General features: G+C 47.0%; 1 protein-coding gene across 2 annotated transcripts in view; it reads left to right on the top strand.

The window, feature by feature from the left end:
• The window catches only part of CLSTN2 (calsyntenin 2), a 745,380-nt gene extending 723,859 nt beyond the window's left edge, over positions 1–21,521 (top strand). The window contains exons 12-17 of one of the 2 annotated variants that reach the window (XM_042236283.2): positions 316–533; positions 4,955–5,125; positions 5,616–5,761; positions 5,890–6,013; positions 7,295–7,479; positions 9,756–21,521. In XM_042236283.2, coding sequence (XP_042092217.1) covers positions 316–533; positions 4,955–5,125; positions 5,616–5,761; positions 5,890–6,013; positions 7,295–7,479; positions 9,756–9,956 — 1,045 coding nt within the window. In that variant the 3' untranslated portion in view covers positions 9,957–21,521. Of the gene's footprint in view, positions 1–315; positions 540–4,954; positions 5,126–5,615; positions 5,762–5,889; positions 6,014–7,294; positions 7,480–9,755 lie in introns of both variants that reach the window. The other variant, XM_060395246.1, reaches the window with a different exon arrangement.
• Positions 21,522–22,320: the final 799 nt, after the last annotated feature.

Here is a 22,320-nt window from a genome sequence, read left to right as displayed (position 1 = left end):
ACCCTGTGGACTGTAGCCCACCAGACTCCACTGTCCATGGGATTTCCCAGGCAAGAATACTGGAGTGGGTTGCCATTTCCTACTGCAGGAGATCTTTCTGACCCAGGGATTGAACCCTGTCTCCTATATCTCTTGCACTGCAAGGGGATTCTTTACCACTTGAGCCAATAATGTAACTTTAAATTCAAATGTCTGCTGACATCATCAGAGGCTCTCAAGCAGTCAGGATGTCTCACTGAGGACTAGAGGTGGCTGCAGGTATCCTTGTCCATATTGGATGATGGATGGTTTCAGCAATGACTGCTGTTTCCCCAGGTGCTTTGGAGAAGATGTGTGTATCAGCATCCCCGACATGGATGCCTACGTGATGGTGCTGCAGGCGGTCGAGCCCCAGATCACCCTCCATGGCACAGACCGCTTCTGGAGACCCGCCGCCCAGTTTGAAAGTGCCAGAGGGGTGATCCTCTTCCCTGACATCAAGATTGTGAGCACCTTCACCAAAGCTGAGGCTCCCAGTGACTTGAAGACCACAGGTACAGGTGCATACACTGGGTCGAGGGGTGGTAGACCTTAAATTCTCACATAAAGTATGTTTCTTGTTAAATCACACTTCAGGACAACAGTGTTGTTCACCATAGTGGGGCAATTTATAACAAAACAAAAAATCCTGGAGATAATGCAGATACATAACACGGGGGAGTGAATGCCTTAGCAAATTGTGGTACCCCCACCTAAGAGGTGATGCCGTGGCATCACTGGGTCAATGGACATGAGTTTGAGCAAACTCAGGGAGATGGTGAAAGACATACACGGACTGGTGTGCTGCAGTCCATGGGGTCGCAAAGAGTCGACACACCTTGGTGACTGAACTGCAACCACATACAAGAGGTATGATGCTGGAGGGGCGGCACTTATGCCAAACTGTAAGTTAAAAAAAAAGAAAAAGCAAGAAGTGAATTACAGAGTATCTACACACATACTGATCACAACTATGTCAAGAAAAATAAATACACAGAAAAACGCCCAGAAGGAAACACACCTAGTGCTAACAGTCTCTGGAAAGCAGAATGAGAGCTCATTTCTCTCTACTGTTCACTTTTCTCCAACTGCAAAATGTTCTATAGTAGGCATGTATCATTCTGGCGATCAGAAGAAAAGCTAAAGAAGCATGAAGGAAACAACAGAGCTGCATCTTAATATACACGTTGGCAACCCACCCCAGTGTTCTTGCCTGGAGAATCCCAGGGACGTGGGAGCCTGGTGGGCTGCCACCTCTGGGGTCACACAGAGTCAGACATGACTGCAGCGACTTAGCAGCAGCAGACATGTCCTTCAGTAATATCACTTTCAACTCTCAGGGAACTTTGCAATTATTCTTTCCAGTGGTTTTATTGGTGGGAGGGCTGTTCAGTAAAAGTAATTTGAATTACCTGCTAGGAAGAGACACTACATTGATCTGAAATCTATAGTGTGTTCAGCTTGTAGGGGAAGAAAGATGGAAAGATAAAGAAAGAAGGCGGGAGACCTCTGGGGCCAGAGCTACAGGAAGAATATGTTTGAGAACCATCTTTGCCTCCTCCTCCAAATGAATATTTTCAACTCTCCATCTCTGCCTCCAAAAGCAGCTGCTAATGATGTGCTAGTGCCAGTGGGCCTGAGTCCCTGAAGGACTGGTTCTATGATAATCCTAATTACCCACTGCCTTAATCCATGCTGGTCCCTAGGAATGGGATGCCTGGCAAGGCTGTCCTTCTAAGCTCACAAAAATAGATGGTATTGGGCCAACTGTCCAGGCAGAACCATTTTCCAGTTACACTCCAAGGTGCATTGGGTCATGTGATATTCCCTGTGGTCCTCATTTGTGACTAAAATCAGACAGAAAAAGAAGAGACTCTGATTGCATGGGCTGCAGGCCATAGCTAAGAGTATCTGAATTCTCGAGGCCTGACATCAGCATACAGGTAATCCAGCGACAAGCAATTATATGGGTCTATGTGTTACCTTCTGTTTATGAGAAGTGCATGCAAACCATGTAGGCAAGTGCCTGAGGGCTATTATTAGTACTTTTAAAATTTTACTTTTATGGTTGTAAGAATAATCATTATTGTGGGTGCAGTAAACAAACAGGCTAATGGCACTTCCACCAGTGACCCTCTCCAGCATCCTTCTTCTGCCCCCATGGATTCACTCACTGTGCTGTTTCAGTACCAACGACACACACACCCCTCTTTCCCCGCACACCTCTGTGTTAGTTTACATATCTGCTCATGGTCTGCCCTCGGCCTGGAAGGTCCTTCTCTGTCCTATTCCCTATTATTACTGAAAAAAACAGTCTACCTTCAATGTCTCCTCCAGAGGGCAGCCCCCAACCACTGGTTGACCCAGCCTGACCGCCAACCACTAAGGCTCCCTCTCACACACACTGACAAGCTCATGGTTGGTGATTATCTATTTACTAATAACCAGACAAGGAGCTCCTCCAGGACCAACCATGGCTGATTTTCCAGTAAGTTCCTCAGCCCAGAACAGTCCCTTTAGGGCAGAGGGAATCAGGGAAACTGCCAATGGAACATTTAGCCCATTATGCAAGCATGAGAGAACAAGAAGATTGTGGGGTCAACACACCTCTGCCTAGGGGGAGCAACCACGTGGGGTCCTAGGAGCAAGGATGACCCAACCTGACCTCAGAAGAATATGGCTCCAGAGAAACCCAGAAATGATATGCCATTTGAAAGAGAGATATACATGTACCATTATTAATAACAGACCTTGTTAAGTGTTTATTAATGTGCTTTTAGATTTTGCCAACAATATACAAAGCCATTGACATTGGCAAGCATTTTAAACTTAAGCATATGGAATTATTTATTAACAACATATATCCAGTGAGAATAAAAAATATTTTGGGTATTCCTTAAAAATTAAACGAAATAAAATATTTATTTCAAAATAGCTCTCTCATCTTTTGTGAATCCTTTTAAAATTTCTGTTTTCATAAATGTTTTATCATGCACAAAATAAAACAGTCTGCTTAATGAGTAAATATACTTATTTAAATGATCTCAGTTCACAAAATTTTTAATAAATGCCTGCAACATCAAAAATATTTGAAGAGAAACAGCCCAGAGGCTGAGTGAGACTTTCACAAAGTATGAAATCAGAAAGCCATGGTTGGGGACTTCCCTGGTGGTCCAGTGGGGCTTCCCAGGAGGTAAAGAACCAGCCAATGCAGGGGACATAAAAGACGTGGGTTCCCTGGGTCAGGAAGCTCCCCTGGAGAAGGGCATGGCAGCCCGCTCCAGTATTCTTGCCTGGAGAATCTCACGGATGGAGGAGCCTGGAGGGCTATGGGCCATAGGGTCACAAAGAGTCAGAAATGACTGAAGCGACTTAGCACGCATGCACTGGTGGTCCAGTGGTTAAGACTTTGCCTTCCAGTGCAGGGGGTGCAGGTTTGTTCTCTGCTCAGGGAGCTAAAAGCCCACATACCTCTTAGCAAAAAAAAAAAAAAAAAAAAAAAAAAACCCACATAAAACAGAAGCAATATTGTAACAGCTTCAATAAAGACTTTAAAAATGGTCCACATCAAAAAAATCTTTAAAAAATAAGAAGGTCATGGTTGCCATCCCAGGTCCTCCCCAGCTGTTTGTGTAACCCCAGGCAATCAGGCCCAGTTCATGGACTGTCCATTCCCTGCTCAGGGAAATGGGGATAATGATGGTACCTCCTCTAGTGCCTGTCAGGGTTTCCTCTGCACTGTGCCTAGCATAGAGCAAAGACTCCACAAACACCAATCACTTTTATTTTAAAGTAGGAGTTTAATTTAGGACTACCAACCTGTCTAGCATTCAAGTACTCAGATATCCTCTGGGAAACTTGGGTGTCATAATATCAGTCAAGGACAGCTAGGCTGACTTGCCAACTAAACTAACCAATTTACTTACTTAATTATATCAACAGTGCACCTCCACTTGAGCAATGTGTCATACTATCGCTGTCTGTCAGCCTCTGGGTCAGATACTGAGGAGTCAGTCATGCAAAGTACTTCGGAGAAGCTCAGAGTCTATTGGGAACAGCAGAGACATACACCATAACCACGTGGGGAAAGCTGCGAGAGCCTCATGGAGGGGCACTCACCTCTGGTCCCAAAGGAGACCAGTTCTTCTTGAGCATCTACTCTGTGCCAGACACCATTTTCTTTCTTTTTTTTTCTTTCCTTTTTTCTTTTTCAAATTATGAAAGTATGACAGTACATTTACAGGAGACTTGGAAAATACAGAACAAAGTTACATATAGCTCCACTATATGTTGTTCACCCACTCAGCTGTATCCAACCCTTTGTGACTGCAGCTCCACTATATATTACTTTTTAAGTAGATAAGATTTTTAGTTGGAGTTTCAATATCAAACTCTCAAAAATTAATAGAATGAATAGAAAAGTAGAAGTGATATAGTAGACCTGAAAAGCACTACCAAACAACTCAACATAATTAAGATTTATTCAACTTTCACACAACGGCGGGATACAAATTCTATTCAAGTTCCCATAGACTATAAACCCGGAGACATAGAACATATTAAACAAGATGCAAATTTTCATAGTTTAAAGGTACTGAAATCATACAGAGCTGATTTCCATCCTCTCAATGCCCTTGCCCTCTTTGTGGATGAGGAAATCAATGGGTAAACTAGACAGGTTCTCGGGAGCAGTGCTAGTACTCAGATTCACATCTTCTGACTGCAGTAGTCACGCTCTTCACACAAATTCACGCTGCCCAGCCTCAGGGGCTGCCTGGACATCCATCCGAGCAGAGACGGTGACCTGGCAGGACTTACAGCCTCTCCTCCTGACCCAGCCTGAACCTGCGGTACAGACATGGAGGAGGAGGGGGTGTGTGAGAGCCAATATCTGCACTGTCCTCATGCCTGTATTTTTCATTGTCTCTTCCCACAGCCTCCAAATCGGCAGTTTTAGAAGAAATGCTTCACAACTTAGATTTTTGTGACATTTTAGTGCTGGGAGGGGACCTGGACCCCAGACAGGAGTGCTTGGAGCTCAACCACAGTGAGCTCCACCAGCGACACCTTGACGCCACCAACTCCACAGCGGGTTACTCCATCTACGGTAAGGCGGTGCTCAACCCTGGACCCGGTGGCCCCCTCTCACCTCCAGGGACTTGTGAGTGCAATGGGAGCTCCATCACCTGAGGAGGGGGTCAGGAGGGAACACGAGCTCAAAGTGTGGACTTCTAGCCCCTCTGTCGACAAGCTGCTCCAGCCTCCTCTGGTCCTGGCTTCCATTCCATTCCTGGGGAAGTCTTCTGTAGAAACTAGGCGGAAGCCTGCTCTTATCATATTTGATCTCAGCAAGTATTACAGCAGCATTTGGCGGATTGAGGTCAAACATTCCAGTGAGAGCCAGTCTACATGGAAAATCTGTGCTTCAGCTTAATTGGTTCCTGGGACCTCCGCTTTTGCACACTGTCTGCCCCTAAATACCCCAAGCTCTTAACCCTGGCTGAATTCAGGGAGACCTGCAATCCCTGTAGGCACAGTCTGTCTCCACAGCATCTCCTCTTCCACCTTCTTATGGCCGGTGTGGTCTCTTGGCACAGGTGTGGGCTCCATGAGCCGCTACGAGCAGGTGCTGCGTCACATCCGTTACCGCAACTGGCGTCCAGCTGCCCTGGAGTCCCGGCGCTTCAGGATCAAGTGCTCAGAACTCAACGGGCGCTACACCAGCAATGAGTTCAACCTGGAGGTGAGTGAGTCCTGCGGTGATGAGGGAAGCCCCAGCTCACCCATTCACTCCCTCATTTATTCAGGAAACTGCCACCACTGGTCCACCGGCCACTCCCGGTCAGAGCACCGTCTCCCTGCTCTTGCCAGGTCAGCGTCCTCCATGAGGTCAGAGTCCCGGACAGTGAGCACGTCAACCACCTTATCGCGCAGCCACCATTCCTCCAGTCCGTCCACCACCCGGAGCCCCAGACTAGCATCCAGCACAGTTCAGGTGGGTCACCTGGGGGGAGGGACCTCAGGGTGCCAGGTGGTCATTGCGACTCAACACCTAGGGTGCAGCAGCCAGAACTGAAGGGGGCACCCAGCTATGGAGAAGCTATGAGCCTGGCTCTGAGCTGCTTAAAGCCTGGGGACGGAGCTAGTCAAGTACACAAGTTACAGGCAGTGTATGATAAAAGATGTTCGCACACAGGGCTGGGGTAAAATTTAGCATCTTTTTAAGCCCAACTCAAAGCTATGTGCTGCGTGTAACTTTCCCTGACACCTCACATATGCTCACACACACGTGTGCACCATATTGAAAAGGCTCCTACCTCTTCCTTCTGTTCCAGCACTTAGCATATTTTCTTCCTGTCTGGTGGGCACTTCCCTCTGTCCTGACTGAACTCCACAGTTCCTGGCTCTCAGGGCATCTGCCCTATACTTTGATGGAAAAAGCAAGAGATAAAAGAGAGTGTGCATTTATTAAGCACCTACTGTGTGCCTTTGTGAAAATTCACATAGATGATTTCATTTACTTCTCACAACTACCCATGGGGTAGGAATGATTAAATATATATACATAATCTTATATAGATATATGTATATATAGGATTATAGTTGCTTTACAATCTTGTGTTAGTTTCTACTCTACAGAAAAATGAGTCACCTATACATAGACATATATCCCCTCTCTTTGGATTTCCTTCCCATTTGGATCACCATGGAGCATTGAGCAGAGTTCCCTGTGCTATACAGTTGGTTCTCATCAGTTATCTACTTTGTACATAGTATCAAATTACAGCATTGTTTACAATAATCAGGACACGGAAACAACCTACATGTCTATCAACAGAGGAATGGATAAAGACGTGGCATACATACACGCAATGGAGTATTACTCAGCCATAAAGAGGAGCAAAATTGAGTCATTTGTAGAGATGTGGATGGACCTAGAGATGTCATACAGAGTAAAGTAGGTCAGAAAGATAAAAACAAATATGATATATTAAAGCATATATGTGGAATCTGGAAAAAATGGTATAGATGGTCTTATTTACAAAGCAGAAATAGAGACCTAGATGCAGTCAATAAACATATGATTAAGCCTATTACATTATCGATAGATGACAAAAGTGAAGCCGAGAGAGACTAAGGTGCTGACCCAGAGCCCTCCAGCTGAGGTACATGTAGACAGATTTTAAGCTACACATGAATGTTTCAATCATGTTGCATCCCGAGCGTAAGCTAGTCCTTGGCTCACTATGTCATGTGAATTCCTTCCTCGTTCCAGTGGTCCCAAGCATTGCCACAGTGGTTATCATCATCTCCGTGTGCATGCTAGTGTTTGTCGTGGCCATGGGCGTGTACCGGGTCCGGATCGCCCACCAGCACTTCATCCAAGAGACCGAGGCTGCCAAGGAAGCAGAGATGGACTGGGACGATTCTGCACTCACTATCACGGTCAACCCCATGGAGGTGATCCTCAGGCAGGGACTGGGAGCTTGAAGTGGGATGTCTCTCCTCCACTGGGTTCCATCCATTCTGTGCCAGAAGCCCTGTCCAGCTAGCCTAATCCCACTCATCCTTCCCTTCTCTGGGCTCCTCCAGCCCTCTCAACTTGAATGGTCCACACTTTCCCACCCAATGCATGCACTGCTCAAAAATCTGTGAACTGCTCTCAGCTAACAAACATTTCTTAAGAACCAGACGTTTCTTAAGCCAAGCAGCAAAGTGGTGTCTGTCCCTGGCCTCTCCCATAGTCATTAACTCAGAGCTGACTCATACTCAGGGACTCAGGATTGAATTTTTTATTGGCTACCAGTATAAATTAGGTGGCTATGCTCCATCTGCCTGCAAAGCTCACTTAGAGGCTCAGAGTAGGTAAATACAAAAACACAATGCTAATACCTGCCATTTATTGAGCACCCATCATGTCAGAACTGCCCTGGGTCCTCAGCACACACATCACCTCATTTAATCTTCCCAGCAACCTCTGACGTAGGAGTCCCAATCCTCATTTACCAATGTGGGACCAACTCAGGGAGGCAAAGTAAAGTGTTCAGGTTCCCATAACTGGGAATGTCAGCACCAGTATTCGAACTCAACACTGCCTGATTCTAAAGTTCTTATTGTCCCAATTGGCCATCAGCTCCCCAAATCTACACATGGGCGTCCAGTGCTCCTGATCTGGGCATATGAATACCAACAAAAGCCACTTCCATTGTGCCCTCTGGTCTGCCAAGGGGTGCTGGGTGGAGGGAGAGGCTGGAGCAGGAAAACAAGGTGGCCACTGGCCATCGAGGCGCCACTGAGGAATGAAGTGTCCTAGCCTGTCCCCAGTTTCCCCCTCACCTGGCCTCACGCTTCAGTTTCAGAGCCAGTGGGCTGATGCAGCTTCCTTCATGTGCTGAGGTGTAGTGCTGAGTGCATCAGTGTGGGCCCCCGGCATTCCCACCCTCATAGAACTGAGCCTCGGGTGTGGGATGCAAGATCATTGTGCCTGAAGCTGATTACCTGACCAGAGTGAGCTTGCCAAGGGCTAACCTGGCAGTCAGTGAAGCAGGAGTAGGGCAAGCCTTTGTGGCTGGAGTGTCCAGGGACGACTTCTTGGAGCCTAAGAGAGACCTTGAAGAAGGGGTAGGATTTAGGGGCAGGTAAAGGTAGAAGAGAAAACACTACAGAAAAGGGATGAAGACAAGCATGGGTACCTGTCTTTTATGGCTAGTTCATCAACTCAAAGGATAAATCCAGATATCAGATTTTACTGGAATTCCCGAAAAGCTCAAGGGAGGGGATAAGACTGGAAAAGAGTGGGGTGGAGTTTAGGACACAAGTCAGGTGACGAAGGGCAGGCAGGCAAAATGAGGACCGTGAACTTTGTCCTTCTGGAAGGAGTATTTTTGAGGGGCAGCACACCTGAGTCTTGGCTTAGAAGACTTTCTGCTCCCAGAGACATTATTTTCCCACCTGGAAAAGGGATATAAACTTAAATGTCATTCTCTCACTGAGAAGCAAGTCACTAAAGACTTGGAAAGTTCCATGTAAATAGGTTCCAGAAATGCCAGAAAACAAACCTTAACCCAGGACTTCCTTGGTGGTCCAGTGGCTAAGACTCCACCTTCCAATGCACAGGGGTGCAGATTTGATCCCTGGTCAAGGAACCAAGGTCCCACATGCTGTGGGATTCTGCCAAAAATGTGTGTTAGTGTTAGAAACTCAGTTGTGTCTAACTCATTGCGACCCCATGGACTGTAGCCTACCAGGCTCCTCTGTCTGTGGAATTCTCCAGGCAAGAATATTGGAGTGGGTTCCCTTCTCCAGGGGATCTTCCTGACCCAGGGATCAAACCCAGGTCTCCCACACTGTAGGCAGATTCTTTACCATCTGAGCCACCAGAGATGTCTCACCAAAAATTTAAAGCAAAACAAAACAACAACAACAAAACCTTAGCCCAAAAGGTTCACTGGATGATGGATGGGATCAACTTAAATGTGCAGTACCTAAAACACAACAATTCACTTAAGTCTGGGTCTTGGAATTCACCATTTCTTGCCTTTTCCTTAGTCCTCTGACTGGTCTTTCTCCAGAGGACTTCCCTTCCAAAGTCCATCTCCTGGCCCAAGGGTTTAGCATTAAGGGAAGAAGTTCCAAGGGGCCCTAATTATCTCCTTAATGGAGAGAGAGACATAAGCGCCAACATGGCTTCTGTCTGATCCATGATGAGCATTTCCCTTCTCTCTCCTGACATCCAGAAACACGGAGCCCCAGGGCGTGGGGAAGAGGAGACCGAGGAAGAGGAGGAGGAGGAAGAAGCGGAGGAAGACAGCTCCAGCAGCAGCGAGTCCGAGGGCAGTGAAGAAGAGGAGGAGGAAGGGGCGGGCAAGGGCAGACATGGGCAGAGTGGAGCCAGGCAAGCCCAGCTGGAGTGGGACGACTCCACCCTCCCCTACTAGTGCCCGGGGCCACGCCCACCCACCTGTCCGTTTTGTAAGCCCCGCCCCGATGTACGCCCCAGCCTATCACATGTCGCCTCTGATTTCCATGATGGTCCCAGCAGGCCTTCCCTAGCATTCTGGAACCCACGTTTTACGCCCTGGGCACTGCTCGTGTCCCAGTCCTGGGGCAATTTCCAGAAGCCCAGCGTCAACCTCAGTGGGGATTTCAGGGTGAACTTTTTCCTGTGGTTCCCACTTCTCTGGCCCTGGGCTCACCCAGCATTCTGTTAACCAGATCTGTGGGTTCTGTCTCTGTTTGCTCTTCCCAGTAGGGGAGAAGGTCAGCCTTTATGTTGCTCCCCAACTGGGGCTGGGCTTCCCCAGGGCTCAGTAGGTTCCAGCCCACTGTGCGAGCACGGACTCCATGTTCTCTCCAAACAGTCTGGCCGGTTCTCCTCATCTGACTCTCTAGGCTGCTTCCCACAGGCAGGGTGGTCAGACTCCACACACGGGAGGTCTAAGTCCTCTGCATGTCAGAGGATCATCCTTACCCAGGTGGAATTAAGTTTGCAGGGCAGGTTGGCCTGAGCTCCCCTCACCCCACACACATGTCCGATCTCATTTTGGAGAGCCTTTTCCTTTGTTCTTCTTGAGGCTGTAGAAGCTTATATGAAAAGTCCAAAACCAAGAATAGGTCCTTGGCCACAGCAGGGCCTGGTTCCCGCCAAAGCGCTCTGAGAACCTGCCTTGCTGGCAGCCACTGAGACCTGCAGGGCTGCCCTACTGGCAGCTCCCACCACAGGACACCATGGAGGCCAGAAAGCATTCCACACAGCTACTGCCCCGGCAGCAACTGAGACAAGCCTACAGCTGGGGAGCAGAAGGAAGAGCTGAGGAGATGGTACAACTGGGCTGCATGGTGGACACAGAGCTGGGTGACGAGGGTGGCTGGGCCCTCCCAGGCCAGAAGGTGGCCCCAAAGTGGACAAGGCTCTCACCATCTAGTCTTAGGGTCCTTCATCCCCTAATTCACAGTTCTGCCTCTTGAGAAGATACATTCCTCTTAGATGTATTGGAACAAGCGTGGATTGCGCCGAGTCTAAAGAGTTTGGAGATTAAACTGCTAGGAATTAGAAGCATGTTTGCCATAATAACAGCTTCTTTTTTCTTCTCAGAAAAGGAGCAGTGCTTTAGGTGGATGGCAGATATATCCAAAAACCTAGTTTCTTTCTTTCTGCTTTTTTAAATAAGAAAATCTTTTCCATCTCCATCTTAATGTGGACACTTTTGGAGGAGAGTTGTTGCTATAGTAACTGGTCTGTGGCCAAGAAGATAGCAGGCAAGAACTAGAGCTGTTATAGGAGTTCCACGAGGCTCTGCAAATGTCTTTGTTTCAAATGTCTTGGGCTTTTTTGTCCTTAGTGTGTATGATCTATCGCCAAACTCTCCCCACACCCATCCCCCAACCACCTCATATTGGCTTGGCGCAGCAATAGAGCTGGTCCACAGGCACAGGACATTCAGGTTCAAAAGAAAGTTCAGAATCTATTCACTGTACTTGCTGTGTTACCAACTCAGAGAACTTATGAAGGGGGACTACCGTCAATGTCCTTTAGTCTAACCTCCACCCGGTGAGGATCCATGATGGGTCTTTCTGATTCAAGGAAACCTTCTGATTTGAGGGAACCACCTTAGGCAGCTTTTTCCATCACCTAGAGTGATTTTTGCATCTCTTCTCTCCCTCGACCCTCCAATAATCCCATGAGGTAGTGAGGACATCTATTATTAGACCCATTTTCATGTTTGTAAACTGAGCTTCAGAGATTCAGCATCTTGCTCAGAGCTTTTCTGACGCATCAACTAGATGGGACTCTCCACCATCCACTCCTTGCCTAGGGCCTGCCACTCTGATTCTGCTTATTTGTGTTCATGAACTAAGAGGCATTGCTGGGAATCTGCTGTGTGCTAAGTGCTCTACCAGCAGCTGTGGGAAAGGAAGAAAGCAGACAATAAGCCCCTCCTACCCTTAGAGGACTTGAGAGCTGCAGAGGAGAAATAGGCATAGAAATCATGTAAGAGACGAGTGCAGCGGGAGAGGGAGAAGTCGCAGGAAGAAGAGGGACTCATTCACAAACTCAACCCATGCTCTCATTTTTCCCTTCTTAGAAGAAGCACTGGCAGAAGTTTGGGGTTTTCTATTCGAGGAATGGAAATAGATGCCTCTGTGAATTTCCCCAATAGCCCTTTTCTATCAGGCTGGGTCTATGCATCTACTAGAAGAAAATCTTGGGGTTTTACTCCTTACAATCCCCTTAAATAAAGTTAAAATAAAGTTAAAATAAAGTTAAATAAAGAGATCCTTTAGCTGGGCCTTCGAGAGCTAACAGAATTCTTACAAAATTATAACAGTAAAATGAATACTGTATGGGTATGTTTAAAGACAATTCTTTTGGAATTGGATTTTTGTTTAAAATATTTAAGTCTGGTGTTCAGGAGAGTGCTTTCTTCTGCTAGGTCTTTCAGTTTGGCTGGGATGGGAAAGGTGGTCCCCATGCCCTCCACTGCCTCCAGTGGCTACATCACTTATTTATGGCTGAGTGAGCTGTTTGGGGCACATGAAACCATTATACATTTGGGGGCTTTGGGAGGGGAGGGAGCAGGTGAAAGTGGCACTTGGCTAAGGCAGCGCACTCGATTCACTTGTGACAGGACTCATATGTAGAGAAATAGAGGGGTTCTGTCTACTCCCACTATGGGAGATCAGCCTGCATTGCCAGCCCTGAGGACGAGGCACTTGAGATGCTGCTGCTGGGTCTGTGGGCATTGATAGTGTTCCCAGTACCGAACTCAGCACCACAGGTGAGAGCAAGGGGCAATTATATAAAAGTAGCAGAAGCTTCAGGGAGTATCCAGGTGAGTGGTGAGTAACATAACTTGCCATCTCCCAAGGATTCTAACCACAGGTGGAAAATGCCATTCATCAGCCCAGCGTTTTCCAGTCTCCATCTGCTGGCATCTGGGAACTCAAACTCCCAGATGGCTGGATACCCTGTGGCCTCTCACCAAGACAGCAGCAGCAGCAGATGTCCATCTGGACAGGGAGGAACAGCTGACCAGTTTGTCCACAGGACAGACTTTTGCTCGTCTTGCCAAGCAGATGATCAGATCCTGCTCTCTGGAGGTTGGAAACACATAGGCTGAAACCTCAGGTGACAAGAAGAGAAGGAGGAGGTTGATGGAAAAGGCTGGTACAGAATGAGTTGCCCTAGTGGAGTAAAACAACCAACTAGTTGGCCACCTGCATTAAATAATACTAAGTACACTCTGTTTAATCAAGTGCTGTAAATCTGACCGAGGCCTCAGTTCATCTAGTTACCAAAAATGTGATTTCAGTGGGTTCTGCTTTCACCACCTCTGTCTTAAATATATACAATTATTCTATCAAGCAGGGCTTAGCCCACATAGCTCTGCTTGTAGTACGGGTTGTGGCCTGGCAGACCTGGACCCTGCAGGGAGATGGACTCCTGGAAGGGAAGTAATGTGTCCTGTTCTTATACATATGGCAGGACTGGGAAACTTCACCTGGAAGGAGCCAGTTGGTAGATATTTTGGATTTTTCAGACCATAAGGTCTCTGTTACAAGTATTCTACCCTGACATGGTAGCATGAACCAGCCACAGACAAGACAGTTAAATGGATGAATATGGCTATATTAAAAAAAAAAAAATTAATGAACACTAAAAAAATCAGGCAATTTGAATTCATATTATTGTCAGATGTCACAAAAACTTATTACTTGTTTGACTTTTATTTTCCAGTATTTAAAACCAGAAATAACTTTCTGAGTCCATCAGTTCAGTTCAGTCACTCAGTCGTGTCCGACTCTTTGTGATCCCATGAACCGCAGCAGGCCAGGCCTCCCTGTCCATCACCAACTCCCAGAGTTTACTCAAACTCACGTCCATTGAGTCAGTGATGCCATCTAACCATCTCATCCTCTGTCGTCCTCTTCTCCTCCTGCCTTCAATCTTTCCTAACATCAGGGTCTTTTCAAATAAGTCAGCTCTTGGCATCAGGTGGCCAAGATATTGGAGTTTCAGCTTCAACATCAGTCCTTCCAATGAATACCCAGGACTGATTTCCTTTAGGATAGACTGGTTAGATCTCCTTCCATGGGCCTTACAAAAACTAGCAGCTGGCCAGATTTGGCCCTGGGGCCACAGTTTGCACACCTCAACCACGTGTGTGTGGGAAGCAGCCTTCCAGCCTTTCATTTGCCAAGAAAAAGCAGGTATCTTAGGCCCTCCTATAAACTGCTCAGGGGTCTTTGCCTCCAAAATGAACAGCAAATAATGCATAGTCCTTATCTAAACTGTTTTTAAAATCCATGTTCCAGAGGGAAAAAAAAAATAATAACTTGTTACTTGTTGAATTGACTCAAGCTCAGGCAAACATTTGTCAAGAGCCAAAAGCCTGAGATTCAGGAACCCACTGACCACTGAGCGCGAAGCCTACTGAGCTAAAGTGCTGACTCCCAGGTGCAGGGCCTTCCCCCAACAACTCAGCCTGTAACGATTTCTAAGCAAGAATGTTCATTATCTCAGACTGATTTCCATTCAGCCCTGCTCATGCCATTGCTATAAAAATGATCTTAAAGACTTGTGACTGTTTAAATCAATACAGCATAATCAGTAGAAAGCCCAGCTGGGCACACTTCAAAATTAGCAGTCTTCTTGGCTATATGAGTCAACATTAGCCAAAGGAAGAAAAGGAGAACAGGAGAACTTTCTTCTTAACCATCCCCTTATTTGAATTAACCAAATCAGTTTTACTAAAAAAAAAAAACAAAAAAAACAAACCTAGAGAGCTGGTCTAATCCTTTGAAAAAAATGTACCAGTGCAATATAGATGCTTTTCAGGGAAGACCATCCTGAGGCCTTTGGGGGACCCCGAAGCCTACAGTGATGCACTCTGGCAGGCTGTGGATACTATAGCATTCTCCATTGGCATCAGATGTTTATCAAGGCCAAGAAGCCAAAGCCCTGGGCACAATTTAATTTTCATGTAACCACTCTCCGTTGTCCAACTGTAGGCAAAGGCAATGAGTAATGAAAGCTTTGAAGTCTACTCCAGCACCTTCATTTTCCTGCCCTTATTTGCTTTACTTTATAAATTTATTCTGTACCTGCTTTATAGTTCTTGCTCTGGTTTTCCTTGGGGTGCCAACCAGAAAGAAAAGTTGGCTTGGTAAGAAATGGGTTAGAAGCCAAACTTGACTCTTCCAGGGAGACGAAAAGAGACAGAAGATATTACCTTCATGAGCGCCCCAGAAAGCAATCAGACAACCTCTGTATGCCATGAGCGAACAGATGGGATTCTGTGTTTGCACCTCTGTTCAATGTAATTCAGCAAACCCTTACTCAATCCCTGTGGCATGCCAGGCCCTGTGCCAGGAATGGGGAAGGGAGGATGGATGAGCGGTGGCCCTACCCATGAGGATCTTTCGAGCTGCTGGGATGGTTCCTCTGCCCTGCTGGAGGCTGTCCATGAGCAGTCAGGATGGTGGGGACAGAAGTTGGGATTGGGAGAGGGGGATAAGTTGCTTTGGCAGTTCTCCAACTGTGTCAGGTGGTAGGTGGGAACCCTGCCACACATTGCTGAGGCCAAGTGGGGAACTTTCGAGGGATGTAGGCAGTCCTATCCTACATGTTTCTTAATTCCACCCCAGGTTGATTCAGCTCACCTGTATATGGAAGCCAGTCACCCTTGCCTACAGGGCAGAAATAGCATGGCCAAGAGCTGAGTTTCAGTGAAACCAGCCAAAGGAAGTTCTTATGTAGAAACAGCAGGCAGCCAGACATTGGAAGTTAGGAAGGGTAACCCAGGTCCAGGAGCCAGCATGAGCCTAGATCTAAGGCCATGGAATAGCCTGGGGCTCAGAGGTCCCAGGTTAGAGCTGAAGAAGGAAAAACGGCTGAGTTGGGAGGGCCTCCTGTGGGTTCACACCCTATCCTATGGAATCCAGGCTCTCAAAGTGTCCTTAGGCCAAGGTAGTAGCATCACCTGGGATCAAATGATAAATACAAATTCCTGGGCCCCACCCAAGACCTGCTGAACCAGGTCTGTGTTTTAAGGAGCTCTCTGATTCTGATGCATGCTAAGGTTTCAGAGGCACTGATCCAGAGGATGAGAAGAAAGATTAGAGCTGGCATTGGGAGCCAATGACTATTAACAAGATTTAAAAGAAAAAAAAAATATGTACTGATGAGAATGCTGAAGCAGACTGCCCCACCTCTCTCCTGGGCCCTGCAGGCTCTAATCCACTCTCTCTGAGTCAGTGGTTTCAGGGAACCCTGGTCCTAGCCCCCATTCCACTCCTCCCCTAGGGCATGAACTACTCCCTGCTGGCCTGGCCCCACTCATTCTGGAGAAAGACAGCCCAGGAGAAGCTGCAGTAAGGCCACCCAGCCCCAGGGAGGCCTCCTTCCAGGGTCCTATAAGCTGAGTGGCCTCCTCCATGTGTGTATTTTAAGGGGAAACAATTAAACTGTAGTACGCTGGTGGAGTGGCCCAGGGCCTGGCAGGAGTGGAGCCAGGTCAGTTAAGGACACAGCCAGGTGATTGCAGCATGGCTCCATTTGTAATGAGACAGGGCCATGCAGTGTCACATGCAGCCACTAAATCGGATGGTGAATGAATGGCTTTTCTTGGAAGGGCAGTAACTCACTCTGGATGCTACTGAAAGTAGAAAACAAAACCCCAAAACAAGCCTACAGCCTTCCCTACAGACAATGTCTTGGCCCTCGAATTTCTAAGACCTGCAAATGTGCCAAGCTCCACCAATGCCCTTTTCCCCCATCAGCTGGATCTCTGAGGTCCACCTTTTATTGATTTAGCTTCTTGATTTAGGCTTAAACTGTGAAGGTCCACAAACCTTTGGAAGGAACTAGTTGGTGCCCTATTAGTCATTTACACATAGCTCTGGGGTACTGAGTCTGTCTTCATGTATGGATTTTTGGGCATCAGAGAATGGGGTGCTGGGCCTTGGGGCAGAAGCACAGAGGAGAAACAGGCTGAGAAGGAGCCCAGATACATGACCTCAGAGATCCAGCATCTACTGTTTAACTCCTACAAATCCCCATCCCCTCCTGATCAGACTCATTCCTGGTCCTCTCAGCCATCTCCTTGCTGATACCTCCCAAATGCCACTTCCCCTCCCCAGGACACCTCTATTTCTCCAATCCAGCTTGGAAAAAATCTTCTAATTAAATGTCCAGTGTCCTAAGACCACAGAGATCCTATCGAGAATAACTCATCTCTCATAGATTAGAATATACTAACAAGGACGAATGGGGCTGGCCAGTTGTGTGCTGGGGGAAGAAAAGGGGGAGAACCAGCCAGACCCAAGAGGGGAAGGTAAAGCATTCTTTCATATCACTTAGATCCAGAGAGCCTCTGTTCACAGCTGGCCTCTCTTTGTGAGTTCTCTCATGAAACATTTCTCGCCCATGACCTTAAGGCAATGTTATATGTTTCCCTGAGGTTAGTCACTTATTACAAAGGCTCCCATGGGACCAAAGCTCCCATGGGGGGCAGAAAGAGGATGGAGGGGCCTTCAGTAGTTCCAGGAGGAGGTGGGTTTTGTTCTTGTTTGCAGGCAGGACAGGGACACACCGTGAACTGAGGGTGAGGACTCAGATCCAGCCATGACGTCAGATAGAGTGAGTGAATAAGGGGGAGTGTTCATTGAAGTCCTGGATACAGGTGGGACACACACGGTGTGGCGCTGGGTAGGACATAACAGCCGTTTACATTAACCAGAAACACTAGAGAAAATCGTGTCCCAATATTAGCAATTCCTCCCATCTTGAGGAGCAGGGGGGAGCTGGTGCCTCCGGACCGCTGAGGTACCACATCTCCAGAATCAGGGGCCCACTCCATGAAAACTTTCTATTGAGTGAAAAGGAACCACAGCCCTCGTTTTCCAGGCACCAGATGGGGTGACTAGGACACTAGAAAGCATGCTTGTGTAAAGCTAGTACGGCTGCCTGACTCCGGCCTCCTCTGCTGCCCCAGGCCCGCTCCTCAAAGCAGGAAGAGAAATTTCTCTATTGCAACACCCTGGGTGTCTAGCAAGGCACCTCGGCCACAGTGTGTGCTCCATAAATGCTAAAGTAAACGGAATAGCAGATTTCACTTAACTTCCATGAATTCATGGGGTTTGAAAAATTAAGATACTACAATGGAGGAAGATGGCTCCATTTTTTCTCTCCATATACAAGTTCAGGTCCTTTATAAATTCAGGTGGAGGAGGATAGAAGTGCAGTAGAGGAAGGGGAGCATTCCTGCTTCCCCAGTGGAAAGAGAAGAGAGTGGGGTTTTTTTGGAGAGGGACCCTCTCCCAGCTACAACCAGTAACAGGAGCCCCTAGGCAAGAAGCCGGGGTAGGTGGGCCTTGATGAGCCAACTGGCTTTGCCCCAAAGGTCATGGGCAGCATCCCGACCAAGGAGAGAAAGTCATACTCTGTTAATGCCTGTGCTGCTCTTCAGGCCCTTTTTATCAGATTCACTGCAGAGGAGATTCATCAAGATGAAGCTCAGCTCCCAATAGACTAATGAAAAGAGGGCAACAGACATGAGAAGAGCTGAAAGGCAGACGGTGTGTATTAATCACAGGCAAGAGAAACATGTCAGCTCTAATGTCTGTTTGCTTTTATCTTGAAACAAAAATGCATCTCGGCTGCCAAGACCTTGTTTTCCCGAGCATTTCAGAACAGAAATGGGACACACGCATGCATGCATAGGCACACACACACAAATTGGAGGGTTCTTTTTCCCCAGTGGGAAGAACTATCAGAGAAATGAGCCCACAGGTTGTGTGTATTTGCAGAAGCAGAGAACCAACCATGAGTCTCAGCTACAGGCTCCAGCCCCCATGCAGAAAAGAGAGTGAAGAGGAGGAGGCATCAACCCTGAGAAAGGGTTAATAACTCTTTGATGTGGGGCTCCACCTGTGCCTGAGGGAGGGGATGGGTCACAGATGTGAATGTAACGGTGCACATCCACCTCAGAGACAAAAGTACATCCATCCTGGTGTATAAGGAACGCAAGAATCAGGAGCCCCACCCCTGCCCCCAACTCCCTTACATGGCTGCAGAGGAGGCTCTGACATGTGGGATTCGGGAGAGGTCGTGCCCATTTTCACGAATTTCAAATGCTGGAAATAAAGCAGAAGCATTTAGGAGATCAGGAAGCCAGACTTGCTACCCAGGACTGACTACTCAAAAAACAAAAGAAGAGATTGAGGGGAAAGGTGACTCAGAGTTGGGAGAGGAAACAGGTGAGGCTGAGTGAGAGTGACAGCAAGAGGGACATGGCTCCCTGGGGAAGCCAGAGGATTCCCCTAGACTGAGAGCTTCAGTATCCAAGGTTCGGCCAAGTATGGGTGAGTCTGGTCATGTGACTGCTGAGGCAAGCAAATCAGTTGCTTCCAAACTCTTTCGAGTCATTTGAAGCTGATTTCAGCTCTAGATGAACCAGTTATTATGGATCAATCCACTTGACTGCTTCCAGCCTGACCTCAGTGGCTTCCAAAAGGGGTTGTTGGTGGTCTCTACTGGACAGGCTTGATAAGAGATTGAAGAAAAACAGTTGATGAGTTTAGAAAAGAAACTGCTTGCAGAAATCAGTTGTTTTCAAAGATATCTGTAGGTAGTAGAGTGGATATGTTATATTGGTATGGACATTATAATGTCAGTAAGGTAAGACAATGATTTGTTGGGAGATATGTTTGGAAAATTGATATATTAAATATAAATTTTCAGGCAAGTAGCTAAGGACAGCTAAATATGTGTCATATATATATATATATATATATATATACACACACACACACACACACACACACACACATAAAATAACATAAGTGAGATGTAGAATGAAGATGTCAATGGTTCACAGTTTAAATTCCTTAGAAGCACTGGTTTGGATGTTATGCTTTTTATTACTGCTATTCTTGCTCTCAAAACACTGGCACATAGTAAGAGTTTGGTAAGTGCTTAGAAATTGAAGGTCCAGCTTGTTGCCACTCAGTAGACAGTAGTATCACCATGCTGCTGCTGCTGTCTAGTCACTAAGTCATGTCTGACTCTTTGCGACCCCATGGACTGTAGCCTGCTGGGCTCTTCTGTCCATGGGATTTCCCAGATAGGAACACTGGAGTGAGTTGCCATTTCCTTCTCCAGGGGATCTTCCCAACCCAGGGATGGAACCTGCATCTCCTCCTTGGCAGGTGGACTCTTTACCACTCAGTCACCTGGGAAGCCCTAGAATCAACACACCCCAAGTTAAATGAGTTGCAGAGAAGCAGTTGTAGATCATCACAGCTGCCTGAAGAGAAGCTTTTGTGGTTTCACAGATTCAGATTCGGCATCCTGTCAGCCAGCTGCAGGTCTTGGGTCAGGCTCTCCGGTAGTGATCAGTGACAGAATGTTACAGTAAGTGAGTCAGTACCACTAAAGCCACATCTGCATAACTCCCAGGAAGATATTTCTACAGGGAATAGGGCCAGGGGCTCTCTTCCTATGGTCTCTGCCATTTCCTAAATACTCAATGAAATGCTGTTGAATTTTGCCAACTTCAGTTCTGGAGCTGAATGAAAAGGTTCTGGGCTCAGCTGATCTGAAAGCTCTACAGTTTTCTTCTCCCATATCTGGACCTGCCACCAGCAATTAGAAGCCTTGGATAACTGTTTATTCCAACATGTCCAACCACAGTGGGTGGGGGAAAGGTCCTGCGAGCTTCTCTCCTCAGAACCTCTGTGGTGTTGACACTGCAGACAGAGGAAGGGCCAGCAGCATCATTCTATAGAATCACCTTTGATCACCGTTACTGTCTGGACAGTTTCTGCCAGTGTGGCCAGAGTGCCTCTCGCCGTGGCCATCTGCAGCTCCATGGCTGGGCCAGTGTGTACCTGACACGTGTCAGACTTCTGAGATCTTCCAGCTGTCTCAGTGTGAATGCCTTTAATTTACAAAATGGGTTTATTTACTAAATATTCCGTTGTGTGTGTATGCGTGTGACGCAAGGCAAACTCTGGACTATCTCATTAGAAGGATGCATTTATACTGAATCTAATTTCAGGAGATCACGCTGTCATCTTGCTCACTGAACGAGATTGCCCAGTCACAGAGGAAAATGCCCTTTCGCCTCCCCCCACCCTCTTTCAGCTCCCCTCCCCTGCGTAATTGAGCTGTCAGACCCATTCCAGGCTGTCACACAGTGAGGGCCACCAGGAAGCTTTATGTATATAAAGATATAAGAAGAAATAAGAACCATCATAGGAATCTGTTGGGCTCCTTCCCATGACTGTGATCTTACCAGTGTGTGAATCACAAACTTTAAATTTCTAACAATTCAGATTCTTGCTGTTTCCAAGTAATTTGTTAAATGCCTATTCAACACAGACAGATATTTATTTTCAGCCTTGGCTTGTAAATGCCTACAAACTGATTCATGTTGGTGGTCATTATGACACTTTCTGTGAATTGGTGAATAAATATGATTTTTGAATTTCACAGTAAAGGTGACCTTGGAGAGCTTTTATTCTCAAGACTATCTGATGAGGTGAGATGCTAAGAACAGCTTTGACTGAGTCAGTAGTCTCTGGGGCTCTGTCCTAAATCCATGCCTGGGGGAGAGAGGAACATGGGACTATGTGAGGAATGGTGACATGGCAAACTGGCCCCCATCTGGGCTCTGTCAGGGCACCCTGTTACCCCCAGAGCAGAATTGGGCAGCACTGTTACTGAAGACCAATCCAAAGGCGGTGCTAAGCTATTTACTGAGCAGCTACAAAGCGCTGGAACTCTATGTGTGTGATCTTAATTAAGATGAAGATGAGACCCAAGGGAGCTGGGGGCACTGAATAGAGCAGGTGGGGCTCAGCCCAGCACTCTCCTCTTCTCTCTCTCCCCAGCCCATTGCTTCCTGCTCTTCCATTCCTGCTGACCTTCCCTTACACCTAGGTGCTAGTCAGGGCCACCTTGTTTTGAAACCTGAAGATGGGCTGTCTTCCCATCCAAACCCAGTGGACATCCAGAGGACTGTTATGTGAGTCGAAGGTACAGCTGCCTCTCCCTCCTAATTTATATTGGGCCCGCCCACGAGTTAAGTCTTACCTTTCGCTTCCAGAAAGAAGGAAGGAAAAGTCAGTTTTCTTGGAAGTTTTGAGGTCATGGAGGGGGCATGCAACACAGCAAACATCACCAATAGATACTTTTTTTTTCATTTATTTATTTTAATGGGAGGCTAATTACTTTACAATATTGTAGTGGTTTTTGCCATACATTGACATGAATCAGCCATGGGTGTACATGTGTTC

Source organism: Ovis aries, chromosome 1 (assembly GCF_016772045.2).
Source record: "Ovis aries strain OAR_USU_Benz2616 breed Rambouillet chromosome 1, ARS-UI_Ramb_v3.0, whole genome shotgun sequence".
NCBI lineage: Eukaryota > Metazoa > Chordata > Mammalia > Artiodactyla > Bovidae > Ovis > Ovis aries.
The sequence above is the reverse complement of the archived record's forward strand: the minus strand, read 5'-3'. Positions and strand labels throughout refer to the sequence as shown.